The sequence below is a fragment of the Macrobrachium rosenbergii genome, chromosome 9 (assembly GCF_040412425.1).
Source record: "Macrobrachium rosenbergii isolate ZJJX-2024 chromosome 9, ASM4041242v1, whole genome shotgun sequence".
Taxonomy (NCBI): Eukaryota; Metazoa; Arthropoda; class Malacostraca; order Decapoda; family Palaemonidae; genus Macrobrachium; species Macrobrachium rosenbergii.
In genome coordinates, this window is record NC_089749.1 from 13272662 (window position 1) to 13293631 (window position 20970).

The following is a 20970-nucleotide window of genomic DNA, read 5'->3' on the forward strand; positions in this document are numbered from 1 at the left end:
ATATATATAATTATATATTATATATATAAAATATATATATATATATATATATATATATATATATATAAAAATGTAATTCAAGATTAGTTCTTTAATGTGCTTGTATGCAGCAAAATTACATCTCCCACTGACTGATGGCAGCTTGGAACAAAATTGGAAGCAAACGCACTGATGCTTCCAAAATGAAATAAGTGTATTAATATTATTTCTAAGAGGGTGGGTTCATTTCTGAACAAAGAGCACATGAACAACAATTCTGCCCTAAAATGGAAGATTGCAGTATCTGCAAAAATACAAAACTGAGAAAAATGGTGGATACTCCCTTGCCTTCCAACTAATTTTGCAGATACTGCAAATGGGACCCCCTAAATACTCGTGGAAAGCATTGAAGAATCATTCTGAAACTGCCGTAACTTGTGTAATAGTGTTTCACGAGCCCAATAGGTGGCATATCTCAGTATCGAAAATTTTGCAGATACGGCAGTTTTCCACTTTAGGGCAGGACTGAACTGAAGGACTCTGACAATCTGATATGAGAGACAAGAGGAGAAATATTGAATTAACGCCTTGGGCATGAATTGAATTCACAGGGGATAAGTATTAAATCCATGTACAGGGCGACAGTGAAGATTAAATTCAAGGGAAGAGATTACTTGAAGATGACGATCGATAAATTTCAAGAAATTAACTGGTTATTAACCAAAGCATAACAATAATAATTACACAACTTTCCATCTGGATCAGAATATGATTACTTGGCGTTATATTTCGATTATTTGTAATTGGTGAATATCATCCATTTTTTTTTAGCAAATATAATTCTCCTTGTATTTTAATAATTTTCTTACATTCTTATCTATTTATTTATTAATTTCTTAATTTATTTTTTCTTTTTTAATGTTTATTTATTTTTTCTTTTTTTAATAAGTGATCTCCTCTTTCTGTATTTCCCATTACCTTCTGTTACTTCTTTCTAATAATCACCATATTCTTTGAAAGATTGGATTTCAACTCAATGGACCCAGTGGTGGGCTTGTTCCATATGAATAGGGTTCATGTTCTGAGTAATAATAATAATAATAATAATAATAATAATAATAATAATAATAATAATAATAATAATAAATAATAATAATAGGTTCCCACAGTCTTAGAAGAAGCAATGAATACATCAATATAATTTTTGGAAAATGAGCTATGCAAGCATTTAGAGTTAAATAACAATAATAATGATAATAATAATACGAGAATTTTAGAAGAAGCAATAAATATATCTATATAACTTTTAGAAAACGAGCTATTCAAGCATTTGGAGTTAAATAATAATAATAATAATAATAATAATAATAATAATAATAATAATAATAATTGCTTCTCACAATTTTAGAAGGAATTAATATATTAATGTAACTTTTGGAAAACGACTTAATTTAAGCATTTGGGGTTTAATAATAATAATAATAATAATAATAATAATAATAATAATAATAATAATAATAATAACAGCTTCTCACAATTTTCAAATAAATAAATAATATTAAAACAAATTTTGGAAAAGGACCTAAACAAGCATTTGGGGTTATGGGAAACAAGACACACCATTGCAAGATAAAAGCGACCAATGGCCTCCTCCGAACTTCTTACCTTCCTGAGTAGCTTAGGGATGACCTGCATGAGCTCCTCCCTCAGGTTGGTGTTGAGCCAGCCGTACAGGACAGGGTTGATACAGGCCGAGCTCATGGCGATGGCGTGGCAGGACCCGAAGACGACGTAGAAGTACTCGGGCTCCTGGAAGAAGGCCACGTAGTTGAAGTCCGCCAGGAGATTCACCACGTGCCACGGGAGCCAGCAGACGGCGAAGGCGGCGGCGATGGACGTGAGAAGGATGGTCGTCCTGCGGTTCCGCTCGATCTCCCTCTGCGCCCTTCGGGCGTCGCGCTGCGACATCTGGTGGCTGCTGAGGTAGTTCTGGATGCGGCCGTGGACGAAGCTCAGCACCAGGATCGGGATGATGTACTGGATCACGATGAGCGTGATGTTCCAGGCGTACTTGACGACCGGGGAGGACCACTTCTCCACGCACCGCCGGTACAGGAGGTAGTCCTTGAAGGTCACGTCCTCCACGAAGTAGTAGGCGAAGAGGGGCAGCGGGAAGACCAGCGAGACCAACCAGATGGCCGCCACCGACCAGGGCACGTAGACGCGGGCGTTCTTGTTCCGCTGGACGCAGACGATCGTCAGGTAGCGGTCGGCGGCGATCGCGACGATGGTGGCCGTTGAGACCAGGATGTTGGTGCACTGGAGGACGGGCACGAGCTTGCAGATGAAGTTGCCCATGGCCCAGTTCTTGTGCAGGAGGCTGACCATCGTGAAGGGCATGCACACCAGGCACATGCTCACGTCGGACACCGTCAGGTTGATGATGTAGACGTTCCGCGCCGTCCTCAGCTCGGGCCGGTGCCCTATGACGAAGGCCACGATCAGGTTGCCCAGAATGCCCACCGTGATGAGGAGGGCGTAGACGCTGATGAGGGAGACCTTGGCGGCGGTGCCCAGGTAGCTCCTCCGGTTCGTCTCCTGAAGGATTGTGATGATTTCCGGCCAGCGGAGGGATTGGTTAGGATGATTCGGGTAGACGGATCCCATCAACATGGTTTCCAGCTGATTGGTGAACGGGTTCACTTCCTCGCCCACCATGTTGACCCCGCCGTCGATGGGCACGCCCAGGGTCTTGAAGCCGTTCGGTTTCAGAGGGCACAGAGGGCCAGGGCACAGCCCAGGGTCGGAGGAGAGGGTGATGTTATCCATGGGCGTCTAGGATGTAGCTGGATCCATGATACATTAAGAACAGCGCTTAGACGATTTCGATGAGTTCGGTATCACACATTCAGTACAACGTATCAAAAATAACTACTTACTACTTATGTTAATCTGCCAAACAGATGCAAAGCGAGTTGGGTATGTCATGTTTATGAAGAATTAATTGGTGTCATGTGAAAGAAGTTTTTATACTGTCACTAGCTGAATACAAATTCGCCAGTGCGAGTAAGTGGTGGATATCCTAGGCATGCAATGTTTTTGGTGTACTGACAAAGCAAGAATTTTCATTACTGTTTAATCAGAATCTGGCGATTCCATTCGTTGTTTTGGAAAAAGGACACAAGCAAAAACTACCCTCTAATGCCTCAGTAACTTTCAGTAAACTTCACTTTCGTGAAAGGACACTGCTTTCACTGCAAAAACACTCCCAAGTAAAATAAAAAAAAATAAAAGACATCTCACAGTTCACGTATCAAAAACTACACATCAAAACAAAGACGGAGTTCCGTCATACTAAAGCTATAACCGTTAACATTTTCATCTTCATCTCCTTTGAAAAAAAGTAATAATAAAAAATGTACCTAATCCTTAATCTTCTTAAAAAAAAGCGATAATCAAAATTGTATCTAATCACAGCAAGCGAGATTCAGAACGAGTCTCGCATTGTATGAACACAGCGGGAAGGATATGACGGTACGAAGATTTCCCGGGAGCTAGTTCTTCATCATGACAAAGGATATGACGGTACGACGATTTTCCGGGAGCTAGTTCTTCATCATGGCAAAGGATATGACGGTAAGACGATTTTCCGAGAGCTAGTTCTTCGTCATGGCAAAGGATGTGGCGATTTCCCGGGAGCTAAATCTCCATCATCATGGCAAAGGGTATGACGGTACGACGATTTCCCGGGAGCTAGTTCTTCTTCTTCATCATCATCATCATCACCACGGCAGAATGCTGCCGGGGGGCGGTGGGGGGGGGAGTTCACTGTCTCCCGTAACCCACGCGAGATGAGGATGCCCTCAGCCAAGAGTGATGACGACGCCGCTGCTGCTCCTTCTTCGTCGTCGTCGTCGTCGTTATCATCGTCGCCGTCAGGAAGTTCGAGTGGCGTGTAAGTGGGACTGTCAATCAAAGCGGCGACATTACCTGGAATGGAAAGAGATGTTTATGCATTATTAATTCATATGTATTTACGTATATTGGAGTGTACGTATACTTATGAAAATAGTGAACGTGGCTTATACCCGTGATAAACTTGTTACATGGTGAACGGAAGAAGAGGGTTAATATGGGACGTAGGCTTCTACACATGCGCACACGTGTGTTGTATGTATGCATGTATGTATATATATAAACATAACTATTTATGCACACATATAAATATATATATACTGTATATATATTACATCAATGCAGTAATAAATGAAAGAAGATACGCCAACAATGTGATACAGGGAGTAAAATTTCTTATACATGTATATATATACACGTATACATACATACATACATACATACATACATACATATATATATATACGTATATATATATATATATATATATATATATATATATATATATATATATATATATATATATATATATATATATATATATATATATATATATATTTTCTAGGTTTCATGCACAACATGGCGAGCCAGATATACAGTTCCGTTAGAACCTGAACTACGAACTGAGAACATTAAGAACTAAGAACACAGAACTGAGTAAAGTACGGGGAAGGTCAAATAACAAAGGAAGGCTTTGGCATCAACTCACAGGGTAGGCAGAACAATAAGACGCTTATTCTACTGAACTGAATATAGAATTTAGGCCACAGGCCAAGCGCTGGGACCTATGAGGTCATTCAGCGCTGAAACAGAAATTGACAGTAAGAAGGTTTGAAAGGTGTAACAGGAGGAAAGCCTCGCAGTTGCACTATGAATCCATTGTCAAGAGAAGGTGGAAAGGAAGATGGAAGAAAGAGAATATGAAAGGAGGTACAGTAAAAAGAAATGAAAGGGGTTTTAACTAAGGGCCGAAGGGGCGCTTCAATGAATCTCAAGTAATGCCTACAGTGGACCGCAAGAGGTGCACTGACAGCACTAGCCTCGCTGCGGGGACGCTTATTGTGAGAACCCTGGATTAAGAGGTAAACAAGACTACCCAGTCTGTATTAAAACCTGTCGAGGTTCCAATAATATTTTGGGGATCGTAAATAAAACGAATTAAAGACGAAATAAAAAAAAATACTAAAAAAAAAACTAAAGTGAAAATAATTACTATTATACAAAGGAAACCCTAAAATTTATTTTTGGTGAAAACTAAAGAGAAAATGTTTACTCTTATACAAAGGAAACCCTGAAATTCATTTCTGGTGAAAACTAGAGAGAAAATGTTTATTCTTATACAAAGTAAACCCTAAAATTTATTTTGGGTGAAAACTAACGAGAAAATGTTTATTCTTATTCAAAGGAAACCCTAAAATTTATTTTGGGTGAAAACTAACGAGAAAATGTTTGTTCTTATACAAAGTAAAGGCTAAAATTTATTTTTGGTGGAAACTAAAGAGAAAATGTTTATTCTTATGCAAAGCAAACACTAAAATTTATTTTGGGTGATATCTTGTCCTAAACAAATTTTTTAATTACCTTATTTCTCGATTTTTCTAATGTGAAAAAAAAAAACTCTAAACTAAGGAGCAAATGTTTGTTCTTAAAGAGTATGGTCAAGTTCTAGAGCCCTTAAAAATTTATTTCTGATGTCGTTTTATTCGCAAAATTTTTTGCTGATTGAAAATTTTTTTTTAACATAAACAAATCGAAGAAAAACGAAAATAAAAATATAACTGTAAACTCAAGAGCAAATTTTTTGTTCTACAGTGTGTCTTAAAGATCTAGAACCCTAGAATTTTATTCTTGATGCCATTTCATCATCAGAAATTTTTTTACTATTTTTTGGTAACAAACAAATCTAAGAAAAAACGAAATAAAAAATTAATATAAGTCTAAACTAAAGAACAAGTGATTGTTCTTATAGAAAGTATATTAAAGCGCTAGAACCCTGAAAATGAATTTTTATGCCATTTTATTCTCAAATATTTTTTAATTACTTTTTTCCTTTTATTTCCTTTTTTAACATGACCAAATCGAAGAATAAACGAAAAAAAAAAATAATATCACTCTAAAGAGCAAATGCTTGTCCTTCTACAAAATATCTTAAAGCTTAAAATTTATCACTGATGTCATTTTATTCTCAAATTTCTCTCTCTCTCTCCCATTTAAACACCGGGTGTGACCTGGTTTCGCTCAGCAACTCGGGTTGCAAAATCCCAAAATAGAGCCCGCGGGGAAGCCGCATCTCTCTCCTCCCCTCTCTCCGCCTGTCAGGTGAACAGCAATGTGTCAATCACGAGGAAATGTTTTGCTCCGTTTCATAAACATGCGAACATTTCACATATTTCCGAAGCGTCTTTTTCTGGAAAGTTTATCATGTGGGAAATTCTAACGCAGGGAATTGAACGTGGCCAACGAATCACGAGTATACATGCATACATACATACGTATATATATAATTTATACATATATAAATGTATACATATATATACACACGTATATACATATATGTATATATACAGTATACATATGTATACATTTATACATGTATATTATATATTTATATATATATATATATATATATATATATATATATATGTATGTATATATGCATGTATGTATGTATGCATGTGTATGTATATATATATGTATATACATACACACATGTATGTGTGTATGTGTGCTTGTTAGGATCACGGTCGTCACTACAAAGCCTGAGACCCAAAAGGAAACATAGAAAGAAATTCTGACGTCCGAAGCAGGATTCGAACTCGCACCGGAAGTATCAGAACTAGGCAACATGACCCCGTTCTGATACTCTGGATGAGGGTTCAAATCCTGCTACAGACGCCAAAATTTCTTCACATTCCTCTCTTGGGATCTCAGGCTTTGTAGTGACGAGCGTATTCCAAAAGGGTGAAGACATCGAGAGGTTAAGTAAAGTGATTATCAGACTCTATATACATAATTACTTACATTATATATATATATATATATATATATATATACTATATATATGATTATAATCGCTTTTGTACATGATTCATTTATCACACATTACCACAGGTGAAAAACAAGAGACAGGGTGTAGGGCCTGACCGGTTTCGACTTTATTTCCAAGTCAATGGCTTGGGAATAAAGTCGAAACCAATCAGGATCTATACACCATCTCTTATTTTTCACCTGAGGTAATGTGTGATATAAATTTATATATATATATATATATATATATATATATATATATATATATATATATATATATATATATATATATATATGAGACTACTAGTTCACTAAGTTATAACTGGGTACCAGCGTCTGCTTGGATGAAGAAAATTGCATGAAGAAGGTTACGTCCCTCTTACACCCAAGCCCTCTCAAGGCGAAAAAGACTTAAGGTGAGTAAAAAGAATACACACACATATGTATATGTAAGTACACTTTATATACATACATATATATATATATATATATATATATATATATATATATATATATATATATATAATAAACTATAATGGAGTAAACTCAATGAATGATAGTGTATCTAGCTGTCATTTACATGTTGAAAGTGTTATTATCAGAAAATGTAAGGTATTTGATTAAGAGTTATCTTACATTATGAATTGCTTGTCTTTCTGAATACTTCCTATAAACACACACACACCCACATATGTGTGTGTGTGTGTGTGTGAGTGAGGGAGGGTATCCTTCAGAGGGAATACTCGAAGGACCTGCAGACTAGCCTTCCTCCGCATCGACGCTAATGCATCGCGTCAGAAAAAAATAAATTAAAACAAAATACAATAAAAAGTCGACAACGAGAGCGCGTTGGATTAGACGGAGGACTAAATAAAAAAAAAAAAAAATCACCGCCGACGTAATTCCCTGATTAATTCCTCGAAAGGAAACAGAAAGACAACGAGTATTATTATTATTATTATTATTATTATTATTATTTTTATTCAGATGATGAAACCCATTCATATGGAACAAGCCCACCAAAGGGGCCACTGACTTGAAATTCAAGCTTCCAAAGAACATGGTGCTCATTTGAAAGAAGTAACGGAAGGTAAAGGGAAGTACTGAAAAAATACACAACCCTAACTCTTCCCCAAGGGGAATGGGACCTAGGGTTACTATAACCTTTTTACAGGGACACGGGAACCTTTTTACAGTCTCCCACGAAATTAAAATGATGCAGGAAGAAGGGGGCGTTATCCCCCTTTTTTATGAATGACCTGCCATCAAGGAAGAGAGGGGACGAGTTTCATCCGATTAAAAGGCGAAGTTTTTTGAAGTTTTTCTTCCGGTTCTGTCGCTTTCTTTGTGGGTGGGGCGTAAAGTGAGAGAGAGAGAGAGAGAGAGAGAGAGAGAGAGAGAGAGAGAGAGAGAGAGAGAGAGAGAGAGAGAGAGAGAGAATAATGCTCGATGGTGAAGAAAATGAGATATTGGGGAGAAATAATACAGCATGAATTCAAAAGTTATGTAATTATGCTGATGAAATCAATATGAAAGGTTCGAATGTATTATATATATATATATATATATATATATATATATATATATATATATATATATATATATATATATATATATATATATATCTGTATGTCTGTGTGTGTGTAAAGTATTCAGACACATTACTAAATAAACATAGAAAATAATTATCCTGTATTTTTTATTTAAAATGAAACACACCCAACAGACCTTTCATAAAAACCCACAGAGCTGACCTTGTCATATTCCAGTCCTGTCTCTCTGTATAGATCCAAAAGAGCCAATTTTTCCTGTCCGCCCATATCCTGCCCTAGAAGTATGACGTCATTTTAATAAAAATAAAAAAAACAGTTAATTTACTATTCCTTATTAAGCCACTACGACAGTTAAAAACAGCAGTTTATTAGCAAAACAAGTGACATACTAATCAGTGAAAACATCCCCTACAAAAAAAAAAAACCCACTCGTCTTTTCTCCTGCATTTAAAACACGCAAAGGATATTACGCAACAAAAAACCACTATCAACAAAACATATTACCCACTAATCAATGAAAACACCCCAAGAAAAAAACTCTTGTCATTTACCTCCATCTAAAACAAAACACGCAAAGGACATCATATAAAAAACCCACTATCAACAAAACATATTACCCACTAATCAATGAAAACACCCCCAAGAAAATAACTCTTGTCATTTACCTCCATTTAAAACAAAACACGCAAAGGATATTATGCATCAAAAAAACACTCTCAACAAAACATATTACCCACTAATCAATGAAAACACCCCAAGAAAAAAACTCTTGTCGTTTTACCTCCATCTAAAACAAAACACGCAAAGGACATCATATAAAAAAAAAAAAACCCACTATCAACAAAACTTATTACCCACTAATCAAAAAACACCCCAAGAAAATAACTCTTGTCATTTACCTATTTAAAACAAAACACGCAAAGGATATTATGCAACAAAAACACTCTCAACAAAACATATTACCCACTAATCAATGGAAAAAACCTTGTCGTTTTATATTTAAAACAAAACACGCAAAGGACATTATATAAAAAGCTATCAACAAAACATATTACCCACTAATCAATGAAAACACCCCAAGAAAAAACTCTTTTCATTTAAAAAAAAAAAAACTCCATTTAAAAAAAACATATATATATATATATATATATATATATATATATATATATATATATATATATATATATATATATATATATATATATATATATATATATATATATATATATATATATATATATAAACACTACTATATATATATGAGACTCTGTCACATGGCATTCTATACATATATATATATAATATATACATACTCGACGTATATTCTCTGTCACATGGCATTCTCCCCCTTCGACGTATATTCATAAGGGTCACTTCTCCCCTCCCCACCCCGCCCCCACCACCTTTCCGCCCTCTTGCATTATTGTGGCATGCCCTTTGTTCGAGATGAGGTCCTTCCTGGGCCATTAGGATGAAGGATGCAAGGACAGGCTGCTCCTAAGCGGGGTGCTTCCTGTTTCCGAGGAAGACTAATTTCTCTTTTAATATATATAGAAATATATATCTCTCAGCTTTTCCTTTCAGAAATGAGTGTTATTATTATTATTATTATTATTATTTTATTTTCTTCTTTAATTCTTCTTCTCATTATTATTAATATTACTATTATTTTATTCTTCTTTTTCTTATCATTATCATTATTATTATTCGTAGCAGTACTATTATTATTATCATTATTATTACAATTATCATTATCTTACTGTTTTCTTCTTCTTTAATTCTTCTTCTCTTATTATTAATATTACTATTATTTTCTTCTTCTTCTTCTTCTTCTTATTATTATTATTATATTCGTAGCAGTACTACTACTATTATTATTATTATTATTATTATTTCCTTTCATTCTTCTTCTCATTATTATTAATATTGCTATTATTTTCTTCTTCTTTTTCTTCTTCTTCTTCTTATTATTATTACTTCTAAAAATCTCATAATCATCTTAATCATTAAAATGGCGAAGAAAATCAACATGGACGGAAGTGTCAATTCATACTTGAAAAATATATTTTTAAAATACATTTTTGAGAATATATACCTGCACTTACATCAATGTGGATTTTTCCATTATTATTATCATTATATTATTATTTTCGTTTTCCTTTTAATGCCTGTGTATATCCAAGAATTTCCTTTGCAAATGTTGGTGTGTTTTTTTTTTATTTAATCTTTCGCTTGATCCTGCATATCCCCGTTTCACTTGATATTTGTTTCAGAATTTCTCTTCTGTTTTCTCTGTTTGTTGCGTAACGGAGGAAGGTGTGCAATAATAAACGACTAAAAATAACGACAGCATTTCAAACCTCACAATCGTCGCGATGTTATGTAAGAGTAAGGAATATAGACGCTATAACATTTATCACTGTGAAACTGTCACTAAGGTACTGCAGCTTTTATAATCTGATTCCTGCTTGAATTTATTCATGTCAGTCAAAAGCAAAAAAAAAAAAAAAAAAAAAAAAAAAAAAAAATTATTGCATCATTCATCACTAGATTCTCTTCTTGCATTTGTGTGTGTGAGGTAAACACGCAACACAAACGATTTTGTACCATGTATCACTAAGCTCTAAATGTACTTCAGTCTCTGACCTATGCGAAAAGTCAACCACTGCATCATGTATTATCTGGTTAAGCTCTCTACTTTCTGCTCGCATTCTCTCTGTACTTTTCAATAATTAAAATGGAAACTCTGCATTTCAGTCTTCTACTTTCTCCTCTCTCTTTTTACTTTCTCATTCATTCCTTTTAGTTTCTTCCCACATTGCTATCAAACCCCTCTAACCTTACTTTGTTCTATTGCACTGAATGTAGAATTTAGGCCAAAGGCCAAGCACTGGGACTCATGAGGTCATTCAGCGCTGAAACGGAAATTGATAGTAAAGGGTTTGAAAGGTGTAACAGCAGGAAAACCTCAAAGCAGTTGCACTATGAATCAGTTGTTAGGAGAGGGTGAAGGAAAGTAAGATGGAAGAAAGAGAATATGAAAGGAGGTACAGCTAAAAGGAACGAAAGGGGTTGCAGCTAGGGGCCGAGGGCACGCCGCAAAGAACCCTAGGACTTACAAGGGCACTTGGAAGATCCTAGGGACTCCCCAGGGCACATCTAAGACGTTAGGGAACGCCCAGGGCACGTCCAAGACCCTAGGACTTACAAGGGCACTTGTAAGACCCTATTAATTCCCCAGGGCACGTCAAGACAGTAAGGACTACCCAGGGCACTTGTAAGACTCTAGAGACTACCCAGGGCAAGTCTAAGGCCCTATTAATTCCCCATGGTAAGTCCAAGACCCCAGGGATCCTCATGGCACGTCCAAGACCCTAGGACTTACCAGGGCACTTGTAAGGTCCTATTAACTGCCCAGGGCAAGTCTAAGACTCTAGGGACTCCTTCGGGAACTTGTAAGGACCCAAGGACTCCCCAGGGCAAGTCTAAGGTCCAAAGGACTCCTCTGCATCCGGATTCCTACCGGTCTCTTGGTACGTGCTTTCCGTATTAAGTTAAATATCCTTCGGCTGCTTATGATTATTTAAATGTAATTTTTCCAATTTTATTATATTTTTCCTGAGCGTCACTGAAACTTCGGTAAATTTTTAAAATAATGTATATATACAGTATATTTGAATTACATATGAATATCTTCTTCTTCTCCTTGTTCTTCTTCTTCTTCTCCTTCTTCTTCTTCTTCTTCTTCTTCTTATTATTATTATTATTATTATTCTTACTTCCAGGCTCTTGCAAATGCATAAATATTATGCCAAAATTAAATGAAAGGAATTTAGCACTTTTGAATCTTTTCAGCGTCCATTAATGAATGTTTATGTTCAATGAATGAATTATTCCCAGCTCCTCTTATGCTTACAATTAGTCCCTGACTATTAAAACATTTCCAAGCTTACAGTATTTTGCAAATGTTCATCGTTGTATTTTGAGTCAAGAAACAGCAGGTCGACGCTTTCAGCTAAACGAACTTAATGTGAATGTTTAGATTTAACTAAGAGTGAAGGTTACATTTTGGGAGGAAAAATTAATTAGGAAATTTTGAGAGAAACGTCATGGTTGTCAAATTATTCAAGTAAAATGAATAAAGTTCAGATCTGATATTATTATTATTAATATTAATAATATTATTATTTCTATTCACATGGAACAAGCGCACCAAAGGGGCCATCGACTTGAAATTCAAGCTTCCAAAGAATGTTGGTTTCAACCTCCCACCGCAGACCCCACACTGCAGGAGTAACTGATCATGATAGAGAGCCAGTGATATTTCATCACCAAGGGGGAGACGCGAACCCGCGACGTCTGAGTGGCATGTCACAACACTAACCACTATACTAGCGGACCAGCTGATAAATTAGATCTATTTTAATATCTGAAAATATACAGTTGGACAATCACTGTGAGATTGAAAATATTTACTAATTAGTCCGGTCATAATAATAATAATAATAATAATAATAATAATAATAATAATAATAATAATAATAATAAAAATCGATTTAGGGAATTTTGAGAGAATTTCCATTGTTTTTCTTCTATCTAAACCATACTACTAATGTTACAGTTGGTTAGATTAAATTTTTTTATTTTAATATTCACGGAAGAAAACTTCAGGGAAGCTCTATGGGACCTAATAATTACTAAGTGGTCTGGTTAATTTACATAATAATAATAATAATAATAATAATAATAATAATAATAATAATAATAATAATAATAATAATAATTATTATTATTATTATTATTATTTTTAGATTAAATTTGATTTTAATATTCACGAAAAAACTTCAGGGAATCTCTACGAGACCTAATTACTAAGTGACCTGGTTAAATTACATAATAATAATAATAATAATAATAATAATAATAATAATAATAATAATAATAATAATAATAATAATAATAATGCCTGTTTATTTTACATAGTAATAAAGTTTACTATATAATTGTGGACTTTTATTACACAATAATAATAATAATAATAATAATAATAATAATAATAATAATAATAATAATAATAATAATAATAATAATGCGAGTTTATTTTACATAGTAACATAGTTTACTGTATAATTGTGGATTTTTATTACACAATAATAATAATAATAATAATAATAATAATAATAATAATAATAATAATAATAATAATAATAAATCCCATTTTCATCACTGTTCACGATTCAGAGCAGCGCAAAAACAAGTTGAAAATTCATCAAGAAAGTGAAAGCTTCTCCAAAGAGAAAACCCTTAAATGAATCACCTTTCTCCGAGAGAAAGTACCGGGGTATTATGAAAGCTGATTAGCTTTCCTCATTAACTTTCTAATGAACTCTGACGACAAGACGTGATAGGCAACGTACTCTCTCTCTCTCTCTCTCTCTCTCTCTCTCTCTCTCTCTCTCTCAAAAGGACGGAGTGAGGGCGAAAGTTATAATTAATATTCCATATTCCCTCATAAATTTAGCGACGCATAAATTGAACTTTAACGAGAAATCATAAGACAGGAAATGACGTAATTAAACCTTCGGAGGAGTTCAGTGGATTCGAAGCCGTTTTGTTTTTATCTATTTTTTTTTTTGGGGGGAGGACAAGTTTCTATGATGAGACACGAAAAATTGGAATAAAAAGACAGGGAAATGAATAATAGATATGATGAGATGCTAAAATGAACTGCTGTATCGTTAAATAACTCGATTTTCAAATTTTTTTTTTTTTATTCACTGCGAGAAATCGTGATGGTACCGACTAACCTGATGTTCTCAAGGCGTCACATTAATCAAATCAAATGCGAAGAATCAATCCTAACCTAACCTAACCTGTCTTAAAAAGCCGCATCTTTCTAACTAAACTCCCCTACTAGGCCGTGATACAAGACAGGGGACCTCCCCTCCACTCCTTAACTCCATTCGCCGAAATTGTTTTTCTTAGTTCACTGCGAATCTCTCGCCTGGTTTTATTAATAATATATTTTCAAAGGTTAATTTTCTTAACCAAAAGGTGGAATTTCATTTTAAAAAAGTAAATTTTCATTCAAAGACGGAAAATTTTCATTAAAAAATGTAAATTTTCATTAAAAGAAAGTAAATCTTTATTAAAAGACGGTAAATATTTTCATTAAAACATGTAAATTTTCATAAAAATAGTAAATTTTCAATAAAAAAGTAAATTTTCTTTAACGAATAATAACTCTTCACCGCCAAAGGAAAATTTCCATCCCGAAAAAGGTTTTATTTTTACCAAATGGAAATTTTCATTTCCCAAATCAAAACGTAAATGTTCATTCACATAATGAGAATTTTCATTACCAAAGTCGAATTTCCAAAAGGTTAGTTTTCCTCGTTAGAGAAATTCCCATTACACAACTTTTCGATACTAAAAGAGACAGGTAAAAAATGCGCCGAACTTCTTCGGCGCACCCAGCTCTATTAGCCCTACAACGTATAATCAAAGTCACCGAAAAAGATCTATCTTTCGGTGGTCTCGGTGTACTGCTGTATGAGCCGCAACCCATGAAACTTTAACCAAAAATGGTGGTGCTCTTCCTATATCGTTGCCAGAAGCACAATTATGGCCAACTTTAACCTTAAATAAAATTTAAAAAATACTGAGGCTGAGAGGGCTGCAATTTGGTATGTTTGATGATTAGATAGTGGACGATCAACAAACCAATTTGCAGCCCTCTAGCCTCAGTAGTTTTTAAGATCTGAGGGCGGGCAGAGTAAAGTGCGGAGGGATAGACAAAGCCGGCACAATAGTTTTCTTTTACAGAAAACTAAAATGACCTCACACGGAAACAAACATACAATCACACACACACAGATACATACATACATACATACACATACATACATACATAACATGTTATTACATACTATGTACATACTATGTATATATCTATATATATATATATATATATATATATATATTATATATATATATATATATATATATATATATATATATATATATATATATCTCTGTCTCTATCTCTTCAAAAATAATTGTTAGGATTATCTAGAGCATCTTTCGAGATAATTTTTCCCCTTTTTACTGTCACCATCTCATCTGCAAAGGAAATTAACAGAGGAAACGCAAAAATGGCAAAAACGATATCAATTATTTATTTGAAAGAAAATATCCCCAAGCGAAAACGTTACGTAGACAATTTCCCAGGAAACTTATGCTTCATTCTTATGCAAATGATAAAAACTAGCGTTACCTCTTCTTGCAGCTAAACGGATATTTCTAATGGAATGGAATTTAGATTAGGTCAAAGGCCAAGCACTGAGACCTATGAGGTCATTCAGCGCTGAAAGGGAAATTGAGAGGAGAAGGGCTTGAAAGGTGTAACAAGAGGATAACCTCGCAGTTGCACTATGAAATAATTGTCAGGAGAGGGTGGATAGCAAGATGGAAGAGAGAATATGAACGGAGGTACAGTAAAAGAAATGATGCCACGAACCCCCTAAGGGAAGATATTTCTAATTATTTCATAGAACAACTTTCGAATAAAGCAAGCACGAAGCATACAGAGCCGTTATAGAGGTTTTTCTAGAAACTACGCCATCTAGAGGTAATGGTTAATATATGATATTGAAATATAATAACTTTGTTTTTATCCTTAATCTAGAATGAAAATTATATCATTTCTGGTTTATTTTTTTAACTATAAATGAATGATAAATTAACCTGTATTTTTATTTTTAATTCAGAACGCATAAAAATGATCTCTACTGAATTTTATATTCTTGCTTAAATATTAACACACATTGCAAAATGCACCGTCGTTTTTCAATAAACTCCTGGACTTAACATATGCAAGACGACCCTTTATAACGACGCAAAAAAAAAAAAAATAAAATAAATAAAATAAAAGGAAAATCAAAGCGTTCATGTGACTAATGATATCGCAAATTCACCTCCTTTGAAAAGTTTTCCATGAAGAAATTTGAGATGAATATAACACCATGGGAACCACATCTCCTGGATGCCATGTGTCTTTTTCCATCTCTCTCTCTCTCTCTCTCTCTCTCTCCCCCTCTGCGCAATTAAAACACTGTATCACCCTTGGCAAAATATCACTAAGCAGAATTTTTCCTTCCTTCTACTCTCTCTCTCTCTCTCTCTCTTTCTTGCTTCTTTCTTCTCTGACGTTCTTTCACTTCCCCTGTGTACGATTTACATTTCTTTTGATGACTGATCCTTGTCTCGTCCCTGCCTTTCCTCACGTAATCTCTTTTTCCTGATTTCCTTTATTTCTCCTCTTCTCCTACTTCCTTTTGCATCATCCGACGCTCCTTGGTGTTCTCATTTTCATTAATGAAGCCTTTTCACAATGCAGTTTGATTGCATTTCGTCTTCCCCTTTGATATGTTAACATTCAACATTCTCCTCAAACCCATTTCTTTTTCGTCCACGATTTATCACGAATTCTCTTACTTACGCCAATCTCTTTTTCGAGCAATGCATTCATAATTCGCAAGTTTTCGTTGTCCTCCGCATCATCATTCTCTTTTTAGGGTTTCTCCTCTCCTGTATCATCATGTCTTCATTCGGTTCCTCCTTTTTATCCCCCGATGACGCAATCTCTCTTTTCATTGACTCCTTCAATAGGTCATTTCCCATCATCTGTTGTTCCCCGCTATGATCTATCGCCTACCAGGGCCGATTCCCCTGTCCCCACCTTTTCCCCCCTCTCCTCAGAGGGACCCCTCCCCCTCTCTCTCTGTCCCCTTTCACCTATCCCCCTCCTCTCAGGAGGGAGAAAATAAGAAAGAGAACCCCTCTCCCTCCTCCCCTCGGAAGGGAGAAAATAAGAAAGGGAACCCCTCCCCCCTTCCGCTCCCTCCTCTCAGGAGGGAGAAAATAAGAAATCTCCCCCCCTCTTCCCCTTTCCCCTCTCAGGAAGGAGAAAATAAGAAAGAGAACCCCTCCCCCTCTCTCTCTCTCCTTCCCCCCACTCCGAAGGGAGAAAATAAGAAAGAGAACCCCTCCCCCTCTCTCTCTCTCTCCTTCCCCCCACTCCGAAGGGAGAAAATAAGAAAGAGAACCCCTTCCCCTCTCTCTCTCTCCCCTTCCCCTCCCTCCCCTCAGATGGGAGAAAATAGGAAAGAGAACCGCTCTCCCCCCCCCTCTCTCTCTCCTCCTTCCCCTTCCCTTCCTCCTCAGAAGGGAGAAAATAGGAAAGAGAACCCTGCTCTCCCCCCTCCCTCTCTCTCTCCTCCCTTCCCTCCCCTCAGAAGGGAGAAAATAAGAAAGAGAACTCCTCCCCCCTCTCTCTCCCCTCCCCTCCCCTCAAAAGGGAGAAAATAAGAAAGAGAAAGAGATGAGAAATTGCCAGACGCAGTTAGTCAGGATCTTATCTTGATCCTCCTTCCAACAGTCGCGGTTGTGGTAGACAGGAGCAGTGTGGTCAGTTCCTTTGTATTGATTGGCTTTCATTTCCTTATTCGGTGTGTTTCTCCCCCCCTCTCCTTCTCTCTGTCTGTCTCTGTCTCTCTCTCTCTCTACCCACGTCTTTCTCTCTGTCTGTTTGTATGTCTTTCATTGTCTTTCTCTCTCCCTCTATCTCTTTTTTTTCTTCCTCCTTCTCTGTATCTCTCTTTCTCTTTCTCTCTCTCTACCAAAGTCTTTCTCTCTCTCTGTTTGTATGTCTCTCATTTTCTGTCATTGTCTTTCTCTCTCCCTCTATCTCTCTGTTTGTCTCTCTTTTTTCCCCTCCTCTCTCTCTCTCTCTCTTTACTAATGTCTTTCTCTCTGTCTGTTTGTATGTCTCATTTTCTCTGTTATTGCCTTTCTCTCTCCCTCTGTCTGTCTCTCTTTTTTTCCCTCCTTCTCTCTCTCTATCTCTCTCCCTCTCTCTTTCTCTCTCCCTACTAATGTCTTTCTTTCTGTCTGTTTGTATGTCTCTCATTTTCTCTGTCACTGCCTTTCTCTCTCCCTCTGTCTCCCTGTCTCTGCCTGTCTCTCTCTTTTTTTCTCCCTCCTTCTCTCTCCTTTCTCATTCCTTCTCTCTTTCTCCCCATCTCTCTTTCCTGTGTTAGTGTCCTTCTCTCTGTCTGTATGTGTGTCGGTTTCTCCCGGTATTTTGACCAATCTCTCTCTCTCTCTCTCTCTCTCTCTCTCTCTCTCTATTCTCTCTCTCTCTCTCTCTCTCTCTCTCTCTAACGAGTTGATTTGTATTTCGTTACAGATAAAGAATGAACGTTATGTTCAACTTAAAAACCAGTAGATCTCTGTCGGACTAAGCAGTACGTCAGGTACCTTGGGTTGTTAGTTGGTGGTTACAGGTTACAGCCATCGTGGGGAGAGAGAGAGAGAGAGAGAGAGAGAGAGAGAGAGAGAGAGAGAGAGAGAGAGAGAGAGAGACTGAAGATATTAGTCATTAATATTGTCCAAAATCTATATTATCACGTTATAATTAAAAACCGCTGGGCCTCACCAAGGTAATCCTTATCACATAGGACAGAAATATTTATTTGATTCTCTCTCTCTCTCTCTCTCTCTCTCTCTCTCTCTCTCTCTCTCCCTGCAATGATTGATTCTGCCATTGGATCCTGCCCGGAAAATTGCGTTCATATTTTACTCACAAAATATCTAACTCTTTTCTGGGGGGGCGGTAACTATCGGGATAGAAATTCTAGTAAATGGAATACAAGACCTAAGGAACTAATGCAATATAAAAACTAATAACTATAATCCATTACGAAACAGCCAGCCGTGCATCTGATATCTAGCCGTCTCTACGACGCTCCAGTTTAGCCATTGATCAATGAGTCACGGGGCTGGAACCGGTCCATCATTTCCAGCCGTCACTGCAACCTCTCCTCATGAAATATGTCTTTCAAAAGATATAACTCTCATTACACCTCAGTTTTACACGAAGAAAAGTAGTGTTCCTCAGTTTCATCACTAGACATCGTCAAGCCAATGATTTAAGGACTATAGTGATATATGAATTACGTACTTCAGTAGACTTGGTGCTAAAATATATCTAGTGAACTAAACAAGATATTTTTAAGATAAAGTATATTCTTTCATTCCTTACATGACATCGCAGTGCATTTATCATTTATCGTCTCGTGTTTCCTACAGTATCTTAGCTTAAATACCATGGATGACGATGCTACCAAAAAATTATAGGTAGGGCTATCAATATGAAAGTCACGAGTAAAAGATTAAGAATAACAAAAGGAGCGTGGATGCGCGCAGACAATAACTCATACTTATTTCACTATACATACTTCAGCATTAAGTTTACTGAAGTACATAATTCATATATATATCATTATAATCCTTAAATGTTTAGTAATGAAATTGAGGAACAATACTTTTCTTCGGGTAAAACTGAGGTGTAATAAAAGTTATAACTTTGGAAAGCCATATTACACGAGGAGAGGTCGCAGCGTAGACGTTCACTCGATGACGGCTGGAACAGACTGACCAGTTTCCAGCCCTGCGACTGGCTGATCAATGGCCAATCAGGAGCGTCGTAGGAGAGGGTTTTAGACACGAGATGCACGGGTGGTGTGAATTGATAATGGTAACCAGTAACCTGACACTAGGGTAAGGAAGCTTAACTTCCTGTCTTGAAGGACGCCACTACCTACTCTGCGTCAAAAGACGGGAGTAATGTAGCCTAACCCTCTATGAACTGAGACAACATCCTACCCTGTGGCAGACGTCGGATAGCCTAACATGCAACAGTAATCGATTATCTTGACCTGTTACACAGGCTAACCTTTGTTAAACGAGGAATGTTAGTCTAGAGTCTATAACTTATTTTTATCATGTAACCTGATGTATCTGGATTGTGTGGTGTGTATTGTATTTGTATATTCCATGTATATGGCCCTGAGCCGAAATAAAGATTATTATTATTATTACTGATACTTGACATGTTACAATGATTACATAATTTAACCCAGCGGTTCTCAACCAGTTAGGGGGCGACTTGTGACCACATATTGGCAGGTTCAAACTGGCTATAGGACCTCACAAAACGCAGTGTGGTGGGGAATGACATTCTGACATAGGCTGAAAGGGTGCAAGGGCCAAAAAAGGCTGAGGACCACTGATTTAACCTATGGCATGGGCAGAGCATGGGTACCAGCCTAACCTTATTACACAATGTCAGTCTCTAGACTTTCATTGAGGAATGCCTAACCTAGCCACACAATGATGTGTACATATTTCTCAGCAGTATCTACTCAATTCTAACGAAAACTATAGACCCTAATGCACAACAAACATTTGATTATGACCCCCGATCCACCCAGGCGACCTTGCATGACGCCACGTTCAGTATTCCAAGGAAAAAAACATACACCAATTACCTGACCAAATATTCATGACGAAGCTAATCAAATCCTAAAAAAAGAGAATAATAAAAAGGTGAAGAATGCTTTTGCAATTTCCTTTATTAAGAAATCCAACAGAC

General features: G+C 36.3%; 1 protein-coding gene across 2 annotated transcripts in view; it reads right to left on the minus strand.

Moving 5' to 3' along the window:
• The window catches only part of LOC136841468 (neuropeptide Y receptor type 6-like), a 393507-nt gene that overhangs the window by 46497 nt on the left and 326040 nt on the right, over positions 1–20970 (minus strand). The window contains exon 4 of one of the 2 annotated variants that reach the window (XM_067108414.1): positions 1645–3969. In XM_067108414.1, coding sequence (XP_066964515.1) covers positions 1645–2808 — 1164 coding nt within the window. In that variant the 5' untranslated portion in view covers positions 2809–3969. Of the gene's footprint in view, positions 1–1644; positions 3970–20970 lie in introns of those variants that run through there. The other variant, XM_067108415.1, reaches the window with a different exon arrangement.